The 16,760-nt window shown below is 42.3% G+C and overlaps 1 protein-coding gene across 2 annotated transcripts in view; it reads left to right on the top strand.

Annotated features, from left to right (window-relative positions):
• Window positions 1-16,551, top strand: part of ADARB1 (adenosine deaminase, RNA-specific, B1) — a 52,581-nt gene extending 36,030 nt beyond the window's left edge. The window contains exons 8-10 of one of the 2 annotated variants that reach the window (XM_009869321.1): window positions 7,760-7,941; window positions 15,279-15,457; window positions 15,698-16,551. In XM_009869321.1, the coding sequence (XP_009867623.1) occupies window positions 7,760-7,941; window positions 15,279-15,457; window positions 15,698-15,874 (538 nt within the window). In that variant the 3' untranslated portion in view covers window positions 15,875-16,551. Of the gene's footprint in view, window positions 1-7,759; window positions 7,942-15,278; window positions 15,472-15,697 lie in introns of both variants that reach the window. The other variant, XM_009869313.1, reaches the window with a different exon arrangement.
• The last annotated feature ends 209 nt before the right edge of the window (window positions 16,552-16,760 follow it).

The raw sequence follows: 16,760 nt of genomic DNA, 5'->3' as shown, positions 1-16,760 counted from the left end.
AAACAGGCTGCCTAGGGCAGTGGTGGGATCACCATCCCTGGAGGTATTTAAACAACATGTGATCTGGTGCTTGGGGACACGGTTTAGTGGTGACCTGGCAGTGTTAGGTTAATGGTTGAGCTCAATGATCTAAAGGTCTCTTCCAACCAAAGAGATTCTGTGACACTACTCCAAGGCGACAGGGAAGGCAGGAGCCAGGCACTCCAAGGAGGTGCCTTTAATGCTCTAGTATTCTATTTTTCATAATCTATGGGGGTAGTAGAGGCCAGGCACATAAAGGGATATTTTCCCATACTGGTCCTCTGTCATTCACAATCCCCATTCCTCCTAGTTGTCCTCCAGAGAAGGAATTACACTGGGCACGAAGTGTCTCACAAGAAAGAGGGAAAGGAACATTCCACACAGAAACATTCCAGTTGTGAGTAATGTCTTGCTGAAAAAAGCAAAATTTTTCTTCATTCTGTTTCCTTGGTAGGAAGGCTGTAGGAATTGAGAAGAGCTTTAACATTAGGTCAGGTTGTTTGAGGGGAAGTTATTGGTGCTCTTCTGCTCTAAAGAAGGGAAAATACTATTTCTGATAACCATTTGTGTGAAAGAACATCGTGTGCCTGTGCATTGGCCTCATTTTGTGCGTATTCAGAGTGGGAAGTCCAAATGGAAGTTTGTAACTCAATTTTTCTCATTTCCCTAATGACTTTCTCTTCTTGACCCTACCACCTAGTTTTTTGGGACTGAAGAAATTGCACAAGCATGTCTTAAAATCATACACGTGCTCACTGAAGGCTACATGTTCTTTAGCTATGTCCATGCCCATGTGTCTTTGAGAGTTATTTCTAGGTGGAAAGCTCCATGACGGACCCAGTGTGATTTCTGAACAGTACTAGGTACAGCTACAAGGGAAAACAGATTATCTTGTCTGTAATTGCAAATCTGACCCCAGGATAAATAAAAAGGTGTTTGTGAGAAGTGCTGCTGTGAAAGACCATGGGCTTCTTGCATTTACTGATTTAATAGCGCGGGCCACTGACCAAGCCATTGATGTAACAGAAGCTCTGACTCCCCTTCACATAAAGATGTTGCCACCTCTTTAAGCTGTAGCTGCTGCCGTGGGCTGGTCGTAGAGATTCAGTTAATCTCTTACAGAAACAAAGAGAAACCAGTTTTAAACTCAGAAAAGGAACCCTATTGCAGTGAGCTGAATGAAGTCAGCTCTGCCTCTTTGTTCTGCCCCCTGGTGAGAATAAAGCCCAGCTAGATGGGTGGCCACAGGAAGCAGGTCATGACCTGCCCGGCGGGTCTGAGTTGCAGTCGAGCAGCAGAAGTGTCCCTGCACGTGAATGATGAGCCACGGCCAATGTGGTCGCAGGAACAGAGAAATGCTTGTCACCGAGCTACAGAGGTGACGGCTCTGCAGGCATCCCTGGGGATGCTGCCGGCCTCAAACTTGTGAGGCTGATCACAGCAGTCTTGGAAACTAGAAAAGGTGCAGGAAAACTCGTGGGCACAGCTCCTGCAAACACGAGCACCTTCTGTTCAGAATTAGCAGGAGCCCCTGGCTCCACAGCTTCCAGCAGCAAATTGCCCCATATCTTGGATGCACAGGGGTTGTGAGGAGCTCTTGGTTCGTGTTGCGATTCAAAAGCCTTTGAAATCTTGTTGGTGTCATGGTACGTCAAGCCTGCCTTTGGGATTAGCCCCCAGGACAGCTGCTGTCTGAGCTGTGCACCTCTGTCGCAGAGGAGGGCAGGAGATGGATATGAGGAGGCAAAATGCTTTCTGGGGATAGCCTGACACCTTCTCTCACACTGACACCTTCTCTCCTTTGCCATCAGTTGCAAGTAAAAGCTTGTTGTAAACAAAGTGCCTACTAAATACTTTTCTTCGTAGTCTTGCTGCTTATAAATTATATTAATAAGAGCATCTAGACACTAGGAAGAAGTTCTTCACGGAAAAAGTTGTGGGATATTGGAACAGGCTGCCCAGGGAGGGGGTTGAGTCGCCATCCCCGGGTGTGTTTAAGCATCGGTTGGATGTCGTGTTGAGTGATATGGTCTAGGGGTGAACTTGCGAGTAGGGTTAATGGTTGGACACGATGATCCCAAGGGTCTTTTCCAACCTGGATGATTCTGGGATTCTGTGATCTCTTGATGAGCTATAACGCTTGTTTTTGTCAGGTTTTGCAGTCTGTCTCCTTTTGGTAGTTGCAAGAGTCTATTAATTTTCCTGAGATGAATTCTGACAGCAGTTCCACGTGCACACCATTGTAAATGCAACATGTGGTGACTCACATCCTCCATAAAACTGTCTGTGTAAATATTATTGAGAGTGATACTAAGGTGTTTGATATTAACGTCAAGCTTTATTGCTGTTAGGTTCCCCTCATTTCAATGCTTCATCTGAAATAGTGCTGAAAATAGTAATTACTGAAATAGTACTGAAAAGTACTGAAATAATAAACTACCAAAGTAGTAATTTATCTGAAATTTATCTGAAAATAACATTTGTGTTTGGAAAGTTCAAAGAAAAGTTTTTACCCAAAACATGTGTTTTCAACCTGGGGTGGTGGTTTGTTTTTTTTTGGCTAAGGGTGCACTAGCATGCTCTGAGAAAGAGTTGCTGTGGAGTTAAATTTTACTCACCTTTTCTATCCTGAGCTGTGAAATCAGCTGTATGTCAGGAAGAAATCAGTAGACCTTTTAGGAATCCGCTGTAGATACCGCTGCCTCAGAGCACGTGGAAGACTAAAGCAGAAATGTCACAAAACAGCAAGGAGGAGAAGACTCCTCTTGATTTGGTGTCAATCTCTGGTTCCTCTTCCCTCTTTTTTTCAGTTGAGTGTGACTGTAGTGTTAGTGTAACTGAGAAGAGCAAAAAGGTTGAGAAAGTGTGCCCATTCTCCAGGTAGTTATCAATAGCATCTAAGTGAAAATAAGAAATAAGAAAATAAGAAATAAGAAAACCAATGGGTATGACAAATTTGCAAGATTCAGATTTCCCCAATGTGGTTCTCTTCCACAAAACCTCAGGTGAGCACACTACACAGAGAGTATCCTCTGTGTAAATAGTCAGGAGCTGAACACAGTTCGTATGTTCTTTAAGGCCGCTGCTGGGGTCTGGTGTGTAAAGGTGACGAGATGCGGTGATTTGAAGGATCTGGGTATTTGGGCACAAGATTACTTCATAGACAAGGCAGAGGACATGGCAAACTCTTGGTGATGGAAAATTTGGTCTTTTGGTCTCGCTGTAGCGTAGGGAACTGTGGGCTGTTCGAGCAACTTGGGGATACAAGGCACCTCAAGCGATACTCCCAGGGAGACGTCTCAGCAGCATTTCTGAATTGAAGTAGCTTTTGGTTCACACCTGAAATCCTTTCAGATAGCTGGATTTTTCATGCTAAACAGAAAGACTCAAGGAGAAGCAGAGTTTTTATAGAAGAAAAAGACTACATGAGAAAAAATGATCTACTGGTACAACTTTGATTGAAATTTCTCAATGAAAAAATAAACCCAATACCAAATAACAAAGTTGTGTGTAATTAGGCATTATTTCTTCCTCATAGCAAACAGTGAATATATGGATATATGAAATAATGAGAGTTTAGAGAGGAATAGTAAAAAGATGCATATGTTGGTCACACCAGATGTAACCAGTTGCTCCTCATACAGACCAAGGGGTTTGTTTTTTTTTATTTTAAAAATCTTGAATCGTGTCACTGATCTGACTTTATGAGGAGCTGTGCAAGCAGTAAGATTAGCACACTGAGGAGGATCGGGGTGGTGACAGGCAGAGTCCTCTTCAGTCAGGCGTGGCGCTGGAGATGGGCTGCAACTTCACACTTTATGGCAGCAGCAGGTTACAACATCCTTTGACGGTCGTCTTTCTCACATTTTGCAGCTTTTTGCAGCTGCTCGGTGGCCAGATACCTGGATAAAGTTATAATTTCTTTTTTCTTATCCCAGAAAAGCAGCAGTAACTCGTATATCTAATTCTGGGAACACTGAACCTCCTAATCCAGCTGCTAGTAAGGGCCATTGCAGTGTGTTAGCTGACCTGTCTGAGGAAAAGGAAGAGCTGTGGCTTTGATTTGCGGCTTTTGTTTCCCTCCTCATGCTGAAGTACTTTTCTAACTGTTGCTAGAAGAGCTCGAGAAATTTTGTTGCCTCAAGATCAAGGCACCTCTGTGTAAGTGCTGACAGTCTGGACCTAAATCCTGTGTCTCATGATTTATATAATATAAAAGCTTGTATTTTAAATGTCAGGCTTACTTTGAAGGTAGTTTATTTTAAAGGTTGTGAAAGAAAATTCTTGTAACTTAAATCCAGATCACTCAGAATGTGTAAAACACACAAAACCCAATGTATCTTAAGAGGCGTTGCTTTTATGCTCAGCCAAGACAAGCGTCTCAGGTTTTTCCAGGGAGAAGTTTTATGTTGGAGGGTGTCTCCCTGCCTGCTGAGGTGTGCTGCCCCTTTGGCAGATCTGCCTGGGCACCTTACTTAAGGCATTTCAGCGTCACCATTGACAAGATGCAGCATTCCAGTATTGTGCTTGTGCTTGAGTGCTTTTCTCTGTTGCAAACATGGTGCCCTTTTCCTGCTTTAACAGCGAGAAAAGGTACCGCAGGGCTCCAGCCTGCTCTGTGATCTGCTCAGTACAGCTGGACCCAAGATCAGGTTGTTTTATGTGGGAACCCTGCATTTTTGTACCTGTAAAACAAGATGCATGGAGAAATCTAAACTGCTGATGTTTAGCGATGTTAGAGCTGCCTTCCATTTTCACTTCCTTGAGCCACTAAATGCTAAATGGGTAATTTGCCATGGGCAGGGTCTGTGTCCACTCTATTGCAGTGTGACATTGCACTGGAAAGATTCATTTCTGTCTTATAAACATCTGAGCCTTGGAAGGTTTGAGTTTGTAAGCTAGATTTAAGTCTCTTCAGTTACTTAACGCTTTTCTGATACTATTTTTAATATGAATATCCTATGCTTAATAGTTACACTGGAAAAGCAATAGTGACTTTAATAAAGTTTTCTGGAATAAATTTTGCTCTTTCTGCTCTGCAGGTCACAGTTTGTAGTGAAATTCAGAATTTGGCCCACTAACTTCAAAAGGAGTTGTGGTTTCAGTAAACTTTCATACTAGTCTGACAGCATTTGTTGGCATGCATTCCAATGATTTGTGCTTGTAAACTGGAAAGCCGAGGGAGTTTTACCATTTTGGGAGGCAGTGCCTGTAGCCTTCCAAAAAATTGGTGTATCTAGTCAGTTTATGTCTGTAAAGGTGTTTTTTAGTGTATATGCTAATGGAGGTGAGAAATTGCTGTTTGACAGAAAGAAGTACAGTATGACAAAGGAACAAGAAGAAAGTTTCTGTGCAGCCTTTCATTGCAGTCTGCAAGCTTCATTTGGGTTTTGCATTTATCTCTGCGTTACTGCCAGTTTCTGATACAAATACATGTTTCCATAGATAAGTACACGTTCTTTCATTATAACAGCTGAAATTTAAAGCTAGTTTTATAAACCTCACTACCACCCAACCCTGCCTAATCAATATTAAGAGCTTCAGGCTTTGGTTGTGTAAATGGTTTCTGCAAACCTTGCAGCAAGCCAGCTTCCTGGTCTAGTCGAGAGGTGGTGTCCCTGCCCATGACAGGGAGGTTAGACTAGATGATCTCTAAGGTCCCTTCCAGCCTAGGCCATTCTATGATTCTATGATTCTCCAAATCCAGCGCTCCTCAGCACGTGCCACGGTGGTCAGCGTGACGCAGCAGAACAGCAGGCACGTGGGCAGTCCCAGAGCAGTTCTTGTAATTAATAACCACTTCCTACAGTTCACCTTGCAGAAGCTTGTTCAGGTGTCCACGCTCCTCCTCCTCTTTTAATAAAAAGAAATTTAGCAAGACAGCTTGCGTTTTCTGTGCCAGAGAGTCACCCGGTGTGGGAAGACGCAGCAAAACACAAACTCGGGAAACGCTGAAGGCAGGAAAAGTGTCTGGCAAAGGTTTTTATTTAGGGAGCTGGGGCTTGCCAGAGGCCTTTTTGAAAAATGTCCAGCTGTCACTCAAGTACTGTTCATGAAAAATAAAATGCACTGTGCCTCACTTAAGGAAGCTTCATTTATGTGTCGGCAAGTTTCAGCTAGAACTGTAAGACCCCAGTTTGCAGTGCTTAGTCTTGCATTCTTCCCAGGTGTTTCTTCCATAATGTTACCTCTGTCCATATGCTTCTCTATGCTTGATGTAGGTAATACTGCACATAACAAGCAAATATTCTCATGATGCATTTGGCACTTGAACTACGTCTGTGCTTATAAAATTCTAGTCATGGTAAGGCCCTTAGAAGGGCACCTTGATGCTGGGAAATAATTTTCACTCAGTATTTTTCCTCAGACGTTTGCTTTTTTTTTTTTTTGCCTTATTTTTTATTAGCGCGGTATTTTTGCTCGTTCATTAAGGCCAACCTTTAATGACAGGTGAGTAAGCCAATGCACATTGCCTCCGTTCTCATCCTCATAAAGATACGCAAATAAATAGTTTCCTGGGATTGCAATTTTTGTTTTAAGCTTTTTAAAAAAAGCCAACTTTGCAGTTCTTGTAGTCAACATATGTAGTTCAGTTTCTGAAGTAATGAAGCAGTTGTGCTGTCTACTTTCTAGCCTGAACTGATGATGATGTGTAGCCACGCCATCCCAGCACAAGCTGCAAGAAACGCTTTTAGCAACGTCAGAGTTCCCTGTTTTCCTACCTTGCAGCCTGGTTTAGGATGGGCCTTTTAATAAGGACAGCCTTTCTGTATGAGCACGATATTATTGTGCTCATCTGTTTTATTCGAGCACCAAAAAACCTTTTCCTGCTGCTTGTGTCTGGATGTTGCCGTTGTACTCAGGTATGCTATTTTAATAGTGCCAACCTGTTTGCAAGGATACTTCAGGGACAAGGACAGTGCAAATACTCTGCAGGAGACTTCAAGGTTTTAGAAAGTAGTTTGTATGACTGTTAAGTACAGATTGAGAGCCAGAACTTGATGAAATGAGCACAGCTACAAAAAACCTTCAGTATTTTGCTCCTGTGCATGCTGTATCACTGCCACTGGACCTGATCCAGTGCAGGTCACAGTGGTGCAGACAGGAATTTATGGTTGGAGTCTATGAAGCAGCTATAATGAGCAAAAAGTATAATGCACCTGGGGTTCAGTTTTCTCGTGGGTATTGTGAGCTATTACATTTTCTGGCAGCAGGATGCAGACGCTTTGGCCGTGGTGTCAAGGACAAGCTTTCCCTTATAGTGATGAGGTGCTGAGGTCTTGCAGACACAATCTTCCTTGTGTTCTGGGAAGGATGGTTTGCCCACTACCAGGTGTCTTTCAGAGGCATCAGCTGCTGTTTCTGAGAGAGGATGTCACAGTTTAGCTTTCTCTGATTGAATGATCCTCCCCGTCTCTGGCATTAGGGTGCTGGAAAATGCATCACCAGGCACGTTAGCAGGGAAGTAAAGTCATTACTGCTGCTGAAGTAGATGCTGACACTGACCTGTTGCTGTAGGTCATCTTACTCAGGATTTTGCTGAGCATCCCATAAGCTGATCTCTGAAATTCTGGCTGGTGTCACAGCTATGCTGTCATAGTCATGTGCTGGTCAAGAGGAAGGGTTGAACGTCTGGTCCGTTGTGATTGACTGCTGTTATGTCTGGCAGATGTTACTTGTTCCATTAAAAAGAAAGTGTTTTTTTTGTTTTTTTGTTTTGTTTTTCCCTCCCTCTTAGGTGGAACGTATTGGGTATTCAAGGAGCCTTACTTAGCCTCTTTGTGGAGCCAATTTACTTCTCTAGCATCATCTTGGGGAGTTTATATCATGGGGATCATCTATCCAGAGCCGTATACCAGAGGATAGCAGAGATAGAAGATCTACCACCTCTTTATACACTCAACAGACCTTTACTTAGTGGCAAGTATCTAATGGAGAAGGCCGTGCCGGTAACTAAGTCTGTTCCAGTGATTTTGCAGTTCTCAAAACCTTGCCAATTATGTACTGTGAGTAAACTGCTTTCTGGTTACAACAGAGAAGTTATGGTCTAAACCTAATATACATACTTGGTCAGAAATGCCATAGCAAGGACTCTTCGTGAGTTAAAAGTTGGAAAAAACCTGGGGTATGAACCTCTGGATGTGGTAACTGCTTCCTGGAGCGTGCCGTAGCAATACGTGAGGCAAGTTGAAGGCCCTGGCTTAATGAAACCTCTTCCCACCCTTGAAATAGTGTGTTAGCTCTCACTGTCACTTCTCTTGCCATTGCAGATATTTGTTGAACGGCCACGTCATTAATCAGTATGCCAAAATAGACACATTTGGTTCACAATTTCTAGATCAATAACCAACTAAAAATGGATGGAGAGAGAACATCCCAGCTGCCATTGGTTGTATTTTCTTTTTATCATCAATCTGTTGGATGCGACATGAGCTTTAATTAGCATGGCACCCAACTTGTTTGCATGACCTGATAATCATAATATTTTAATTTCCATTTTGTAGATTAATGCACAAATGCTACATTCGGAGCCCAGTGGCACATTCTTTGGGAATATTTTTAATAGAGTATTAAATATATCTGACAGACAGCAATATGGCAAGTCCCATCTGGTGTAGTTAGTGACTGACTGTCTTTTGCAGCTGCTGTTGGAACATTTAAGTACTGTTCTTTTTCTTTGTGCTGATCCTAGACTCTAGTGGGGCTAAGAGTAGTGTCGCTATTTGAATGAACAGGTTGTAACTTCTAACTGAGCCATGACTTTGAAAGGAAAGTTCTGAAGTGTCTCAAATTCTAAAACTGCAAGTTACAGTAATGCTGTGAAAGCTTTAAAACTAAAATCTCTTATCCTCCCTCGTGTTGTGTGCATCGCTTCGTTCTGTAGAGCTTGGTTTCTGGCATGTGTCCGCTTGTTTTCAAGGGGAAAAAAAAAAAGCTCAGTATTTTAAGGCATGTTTAAAGTTTGACATGTATTTTTAAAATAGATTTAGGTAGGGAGTGTAAAAGAGAGCATATTGAAAAACCAATGTTTCTTTAGGTAAGAAAGATAATTAATAAGGATTCCCTGAACTAGGGATGTGTTAAAATGTTAAGTAATATATTCATCCTTATATTAGCAAATAGGTAGTAGTTACAACACTCACAGTACCAAATATTAAATTATTGTATGGCCCTAGTAACTGATGCGTGCACTGTTTCTGCCTGATTTGGGGGAATTTTTATCAATTCTTCAAGAGACCAGGTTTGGGGTGGAGTGGGAGGAGGTTTTGTTATCCTTTTTGCAACACGTAATTGTACCTTGTCTTCTTAAAAATCATCTTTCTGCAATATTGATATCATCTATTTGCCGTGAAATAGCACCATCTGTTTAAACAGTTCAGCTGGGACTCACTGAGCAGTAGAAAGAGTTTTGAAATGTTCTCAGCTATTGAGTTTTCATGAAAACACACGTCCCAACAACGTACAGAAAGCTGCTTTGGGAGGTTGGGTGGAGAATTGTGTCGATGGATTTTCTTCTGCTGATTCAGTCTTCGGAGTGAGCCTTCTGAGCTGTGCTCTTGGATTCTGCTGGGTCTTTTGTCATCGGCTCTTTGATTCACACATTTTACCATGTATTCTTACCTGGAGTAAGCACCACAGAAATACCTGTCCCCAATTCTGTGTTCCTGCTGGTACCACACACACAGCTGTGTGACGGTGACTCATTTCTCCCAGAGGGCTGAACTAAAAGAGCAGTATCTTTCTTTCCCCAATGTCCCACCTGTTTTGCTGAGAAAGTACTCTGAAACCTGGATTTTTTCCTCTCATAAAACAAAGTTTTATGTCTGCAGAGACAGCTGCATCAAGTCAAATTCAAACTGAGTTACTGTTACCTGCTGCTAAAAACTGTCTTTTCATCATCTTTCTTTCCTCACAGGAAAAAAATTTCCTCCTTTTTTTCCCAGCAAGTTAAACATGAGCCTGCATATCAGAGTAGCTCGTTTTCAGCTAGGGGATGTGAGAAACTCTTATATTAGTAGAAAACTCCCTCTCTGTGCTGACCCTTGGAAGCATTTTGGCTTCAGGACCCAACCTTTTGGAATGCCTTTAGCACTGCAGCGCTGAGGACACGTGAGCTAGCCCGGAGAGTTGGCCAGCTCAGTTGAACAGAAGACAGGTTTGAATCTTGTGTCATTCTTGAGAAATCTGAAAAGAGAATGATTTCTCAGTCAAATAGAAGGAGGTTGATTATGTAGGTAAGCCAGGAACAAAATGCTGGTCTGCAGAGTAATCTGCACAGACTCTTTTTGGGGCCATTGTGGGATGTGAAGTAGTTCACCCAGGGTGGCAGAGCTCAGTCCTTGGAAGTCCTTGAGAGCAGAGGTTGTTAAATACAAGACAGCAAAGTTTTCCCAGTTTTAACGTCCAGTCAGTTGATAGTTTCTTATGCTTTAGTTTCTCTAGAGCTTCCTGTCTTTTACCAGCGAACTGTGAGAAATTACGTCGCTGGTGGTTTTGTTCCTTGTTGGACCTGTTCCTCGTGGTGCTCTGACAGCTCCTTCCTACTTTGGTTCTTGGCTGAAACATCCTGGAGCAGCGTCACGGCCGATTGTTATCTTGTCACCAGTGTAAGAACTGTCTTAGGTAAGACCAAGATCTTAAGGTGCGATCTGTCTAGCCCAGTTCTGTTTTCCACGGGTAGTTAGGCAGTGCAGAGCAAAAGGAAATAGTCAGCCTCTGCAGATACCTCCTGAGAATTGCAGCAGCAATCTGGGTTCAGAGATATCCCAAGTCAGGGACTGGGAATCTTTGTGTTTAAAAATCATCAACAGACCTTTCATTCGTGAACTCCTGGTTTTGTTTTTTGAACTCGTTTAAACTTTTTACCATCTGTATCCTTCTTTAGTAAGGAAGGCTGTGGGATGGGTAAAGATTGGTGCAATGGCATTTCCTTTCTGCTGATTCAAGTAGATTCCTCTCCAGAGCTCTGTGTGATATAAGCAATTGTCATGGCACTTTTATTTTCTGTATCTCTGTGATATTCCTACAGAAGTCCTTTTTTTTTTTTTTTTGCAAGCTGAAAGGTCTTAGTTTGCTTTGTTCCTTGTGTAGAGGCCCTTCAGTATAAGGATCATCTTATCCATTTTACAATTGCAGTTTTGAGCTAGTGAGACCAGAGCAGCACCTGATACTCAAGATAAGGCAGCGCTACTCATTTATATGGTGGCATCATGATACTCTTGTTCTGTGATCCTTCAGTAAAAATTCCTAACATTCACTTTGCTTTCTTTAATTACTGTTGATCATTGACCTGACATTTTGGTAGAATCAAATATTAGAAACTAAAATCTCATTCCTGAATGCTAATATTGAGCTCCAAGTTGAGCATTCCTGATGTAAAATTGCTTTGTTTTCCCCTCATATGTATTAGATAATATCTGGGAGGAGTTTCATCTGTCCTTTTATTGCCCAGTTACCCAATGTGGTCTGCTGTTCTTCTGCTACTTTTTGAAACTGCTTCTCTTATTTATCTTCTTAAATAATTCTGTATCATCGACAGTATTATTCACGTTATTTTTCTTCCCCACACACACTTTCCAGGTCTGCACAGCCAGCTGTGTGGGCTCTTCCCAAGGAGGCAGTCTTCATCCAGATGTCCATTAAGTCTGTTTTTAAGGTAGATATGGAACAGAGAGACTTTCTGCTCCCTGGGCTCCATAAGAATGAGTGTCAATGAGAATGCCTGCTCCGGTCCTCGGTTACTAAGGCAGTTCTTCTGTCGAGTTGTTCCCAGTATTGCTCTATTTACATCTGTACCTAGTAGTGCGGTATCATCGTTCCTGCACCTTCTTGGTGCAGCTGTCATGTTTGTTGACTGGCAGTTCCCTGGTACACCTCTGAACTCCTTAAAAATAGGACTCAGGTTGGCCACCTTTCATCCTGGAGAGCTTGTGTGGTTTGTGATAAGAGTCTTTACTTTCCTCAAACGTGGTTGAATTGTGCTAGAATTATTTTTACTGGCACCTGGGTTTGAGATGATTTCTCTTGCACGTTGCCTGAGGACAGGGGCTCAGGCCTGGGACCCCATTCACCCTTTTAGCAAAACGTTTCTTCATTTTTTGTACACAAGAAGGCTTCAACCACCACAGCAAGAGTGGTTATTATAAGTGTTCCATCAACACTCCTCTGTCTGCTGTCTCCATTTGCATATTTTTTTATTTTTTAACAAAAATAAATCCTTCAGCAGAACCTTTGATGATTTTTTGCCTGTTTCCTTGGTACCTTCTCCTCCCGTTCACACTGGTGGTGTTCAGCGCTCTATCTCCATGTTAATAAAGCTTTTTTAAGCTGTGTCCTCAAAGAACTGTCAGGCTTTATTATTAATGTAAGCACTGGCTTAAAGAGCTGTGACCTTTTCTTATTATACACTGTTACAAAAATACACAGCGATAAGTTCTGAGTGATGGTCTCTAAATAGCTTCATTTTATTCTCCTCTGAAAACTGGTAGAATATTTTACTTTCTATCCTAGTGTTCTCTCCCATTACTAGTTTCAGCTGATTGTGCTATGTTCATGTTTAGATTTTGAGGGGGAAGATATGATCCACCTAAAATGTTATCAAAGACTTTGCTTTTGAGATGACCTTTCTTTCCTGTCCGTTCCACTCGTGATCCACCTTCAGGGACTCCTTTGCCATTTTTCCAGGGTTCATGCACATAATTAAGCAGCTGAACAGGGTGTTGTTATTTAAGTCTATTTGAAATTCTGAGTCTGTTTTTTGTAAGTTTAATTCCTCAAAACAGCCTAAGGAATGCAATTGTAGAATTGCCATGATACTGGATGAGGAGCAGGCTCAAGGAGCAAATGATGTTTTGCAGTACTCGATGAACTGTATCTGGTCCCTGTACGTGGTCAGCAATGGGTGGAATGGATATGACTGACTTGCTTGTCATGTGATGCCGATTTCTTAACCCTCCTACTTCACTAGTTTTGGTAGAACCAATTTTTGATTAAGACATCTGTCAGCATAGGCCCATTTCACGTAAGCTTCAGAAAACCAGCCTGAATTTATATGCTGTTGGAGACTCAGAATCGAGGTTCGTTTTGTGTGCACCCAAAATTTACGATTTATTAGTGTTTAGGTGCAAGCCTCATGCTGTGTGACTGGTGGAGCAGCAGTGTTTGCCCTTCAGTGGCACAGGACAGGTTGCATTGTGCATGATCAGCTCCAGTTGTCAGGAGACATTATGCACATGTACTTTTTTCAGCTTATATTTTAAGAAAATGGGGAATGATAGGTTTACTTTCTATTATTTACTTATTCACTTAATTGATATTTATCAGTCATAGAGATCCGGTTGTCACAAAACAAGCATAGAAATACAGCAGCTTTGGGAAGTTCAATATGATTGATATTTCAAATGGCTTATTTATTTATTAAACATGGAATATATTATAGTAGGCAAACTGAATTTAAATGCATTGTTCACACCTTGTAGGTCTCGCACACTCAGTTCCAGGCCCAGAGGTGCCATGAGACCTGGGCCAGGTTAGTCAGTCCTGTGCTTGGGTGCCTGAGGCTCACTTAACTTTGTTTGTTAGATTGTTTTTCAAATATCAGCAAGAAATGCATCCTGCTGTAATGCTTATGTTCAATTTATACAAATTTGCTAGATTTCAGTAAAATGCAGGACCCGGTGTAACCTTGGAGTATCTTTAAAATAGGTTCTGAATAAGAGTTGCATTAAAATAAGATTGAGATCTTTACGTATCAGAAAGAAAAAAATTGTCCTGTTCCTTTGTGGTCTCTTGGTGAGACAACTGAGACATCTTAAAGGTGGGGTTCTGCCACCTCTGTAGCGTCCCTAGGATCAAAAGCAATGTGCTCCTCAGCTTTTCCATAGCATGCACAGCCCAAACTTGTGCCCTTGGCTGCTGCTTGTGAGCACCGACCCGCTGCGCAAGCAGGAGAGAGGTTGCACGTGGGCGGCAGCGGCTGCTGTGATCTTCAGGCGCGGTGCTGCGGTCGCTGTGCACGGTGCTGGGCTGCCGTGTGAGAATAAATCCTGTCCCAGGCAGGCTGGACAGGCAGTTGGCCTCGCGTCATGCTTGGGTTAGCCTGCCAGAGGCTTTGCTTCGGATGAAACGATACTTGAGAGGTGTTGCATGACTTAACGTCTGAGCAGAATGATCCCTGCCCTGGCGAGTCCCGCGTTTCGCTATTTCTGAGCATTGCAACTAGCCATGGGCATGTGAAGTGGGGCGAGAGCTGAAGCACAGCCAGATGTGTGCTGAAAGACTCAGATGCCTGCCAGTCCTGGCCTTCTGTGGAGAATGCTGAGGATGGGGCTTACTTTGTCCGACTTGGATGCCCGTGGCATCAGTGCTGCTCTCTGTGCCGGTCACGCCGTGCACCCACAGTCTGTAAGAAGAAATAGATTGGTAGCTTTTAATGAAGCACACTCAACAGCTACTGAAATGCAGGTAACTTCCTGCCTTGGTTTGCAAGGCAGCCGGCAGTCTCGTACCACTGCTCTCACCTAACTCTGTATTTATGACGGAAAGAGAAAAAGCACTTTGTAGGCACTTCTAAATAAGCGCGACCTCCCCCAGTAAGACTGGAGTCCAGAATTGTTAGCTGAATTGTAACTGTGTGTTGAAACATGACCAGGGTTCGTAGTTTCACACCCATTTTGAAATAAGATAAGCCACATATACCTACTTTTTTACAACGGCAGAATGAAAGAGATTGATGGGAGAGTCACAACTGTGAAAACCTCCCAGTATCTGCCCTTTCCTGCACTCAGCTCAACCCACTGCTGAGCTGGCTCTGAGAGTGGCAGTTTCTTGTGCAGGAGCAGAGCAAATTTTTTTTTCTGCTTCACAATTATTTGCAGGTTAATAATTAGTTCATTGGTTTGCCCTCTAAGCAAGCCCGGGTCCTTCTGAGATGAATGTGGCAAGGTGTTCATGCTGCTGTCCCCATGGACCCTTCATGCTCCCCTCCGCTGAGGAGGCCGGTTTCTCGTGACTCCAGTGATGCACACATGCCCTGCTAGGAAGGATTTTAGGCAGGATGAGAAAGAGATGTGCATGGGGACATCTCTGCAAGTCGGGGAAAATCTGCAGGGGGATGTTCTTGGAATAAAAGATATGCTTGTAAGACTGCTTAGTGATGCGGTTTCAGTAGCTCTGCTGTATCGCTTACTCCCTGGTAAAAAAAAAAAAAAGAGTTAGTAAATACTATTGTCATTAAATATCACCTTTTTTTTTTTCAGGTATTAGCAATGCAGAAGCCCGTCAGCCAGGGAAAGCGCCAAACTTCAGCGTGAACTGGACAGTAGGAGACACTGGCCTCGAAGTTATTAATGCTACAACCGGCAAAGATGAAATGGGTCGTGCATCTCGCCTTTGTAAGCATGCTTTTTACAGCCGCTGGATGCGTATTCATGCAAAGGTATGTCTTCCAGAGTGCCAAATTTTCCACTTCTGCTTAGCTCTTAGTGAAATACCTGTGTGTGCCACTTTTTGTGTTCAGAAGTCACTTTCTGGGCCCTGTTTAAACGGAGCCTGACATTAGCTAGTGCTCCCCGTTACCTTGCTTAACAAGTAGTTGATTTAATAGCTCAGTCACTCTCGAGCTGTTTGGCTTAATAGTTTCTTGTCTCTCTTCTTTTCCTGTCTTTAATCCCCACAGCTTTCCTCCAGCTTGCGTTCAAAGATCCTCAAGCCTAACTTGTACCATGACACCAAGCAAGGAGCCACCGAGTATCAAACTGCCAAAGAGTGTTTGTTTAAAGCATTCCTGAAGGCAGGACTTGGAGCTTGGGTGGAGAAGCCCATAGAACAGGATCAGTTTTCTCTCACGGTCTAATTCACAGACTGCACATCACTTTGGAAAGGGGGTTGTTCTGGAAATTCCTAGTGTCCAGCATTGCTTTCTGGCGTCTCCACAGCCTTCAAAACATCTTTCTACTGTCTGGAGTTGTTTGGGTTTTTTTTCCCTTTGTTTTTTTTCAAAACTTCATAGTAACTCTTTCTGTTTTGCCTAAGTATTGAGAATCAAATGACACATAATTGTCTGACACATAATTGTATATTTTGTTATGGGAAAGTAATTTCTGGTGTATTTCTAGAAATACTTTTACTGTAGAAAACTTGCAGTAAGGCGTCCTTACAGTATACAATGACTCATTTTTTCTGGGTTAAAATAATTTCTTTTTTTAATTCAGTGTCATCGAGTGCATGAAGAAATCAAAGTTTCTCTAGGTTTTACACCACACTTTTAGGAAGTAGCTTAATTTTTTAAAAAGAAAATAGATGACAAAGCTGATTCTATTAACTTGGTTTTGAACTGCAGATGTTTCTAGCATATAGACCATAGAGCCAGAATGTAGTCTGGACAGCTAGTTTTTCCCCACTTTCTTGCTCTTTAAAACCAGCTGCTGAAAATTTCATGTCTTTGATGTATGTATTTATTAGTCTGTGACCCAGTTTTTAACATGCAGCTTTTTATTCTGTTTTTAAAAATACATTTACCTCACATTTACACACATTGTGAAGTCTTCATTTTTTTTACCATTGTGAACTGGAAACAGCAAAATAATTATTTGTAAGTTAAGAAGTTTATTCTATAACGTGCAGAAACCTGTGTAGAAGTAGATGATTTGTATATCCCAGGAACTCACCAGAATACAATCGTAAATGTAACAGTAATATGACAACTTAAAAAAATGTATAATTGCTCTTTTTAAGGGCAC

The sequence above is a fragment of the Apaloderma vittatum genome, unplaced genomic scaffold (assembly GCF_000703405.1).
Source record: "Apaloderma vittatum isolate BGI_N311 unplaced genomic scaffold, ASM70340v1 scaffold6790, whole genome shotgun sequence".
NCBI classification, from domain to species: Eukaryota; Metazoa; Chordata; class Aves; order Trogoniformes; family Trogonidae; genus Apaloderma; species Apaloderma vittatum.
This window is presented reverse-complemented; position numbering and strand designations above follow the sequence as displayed.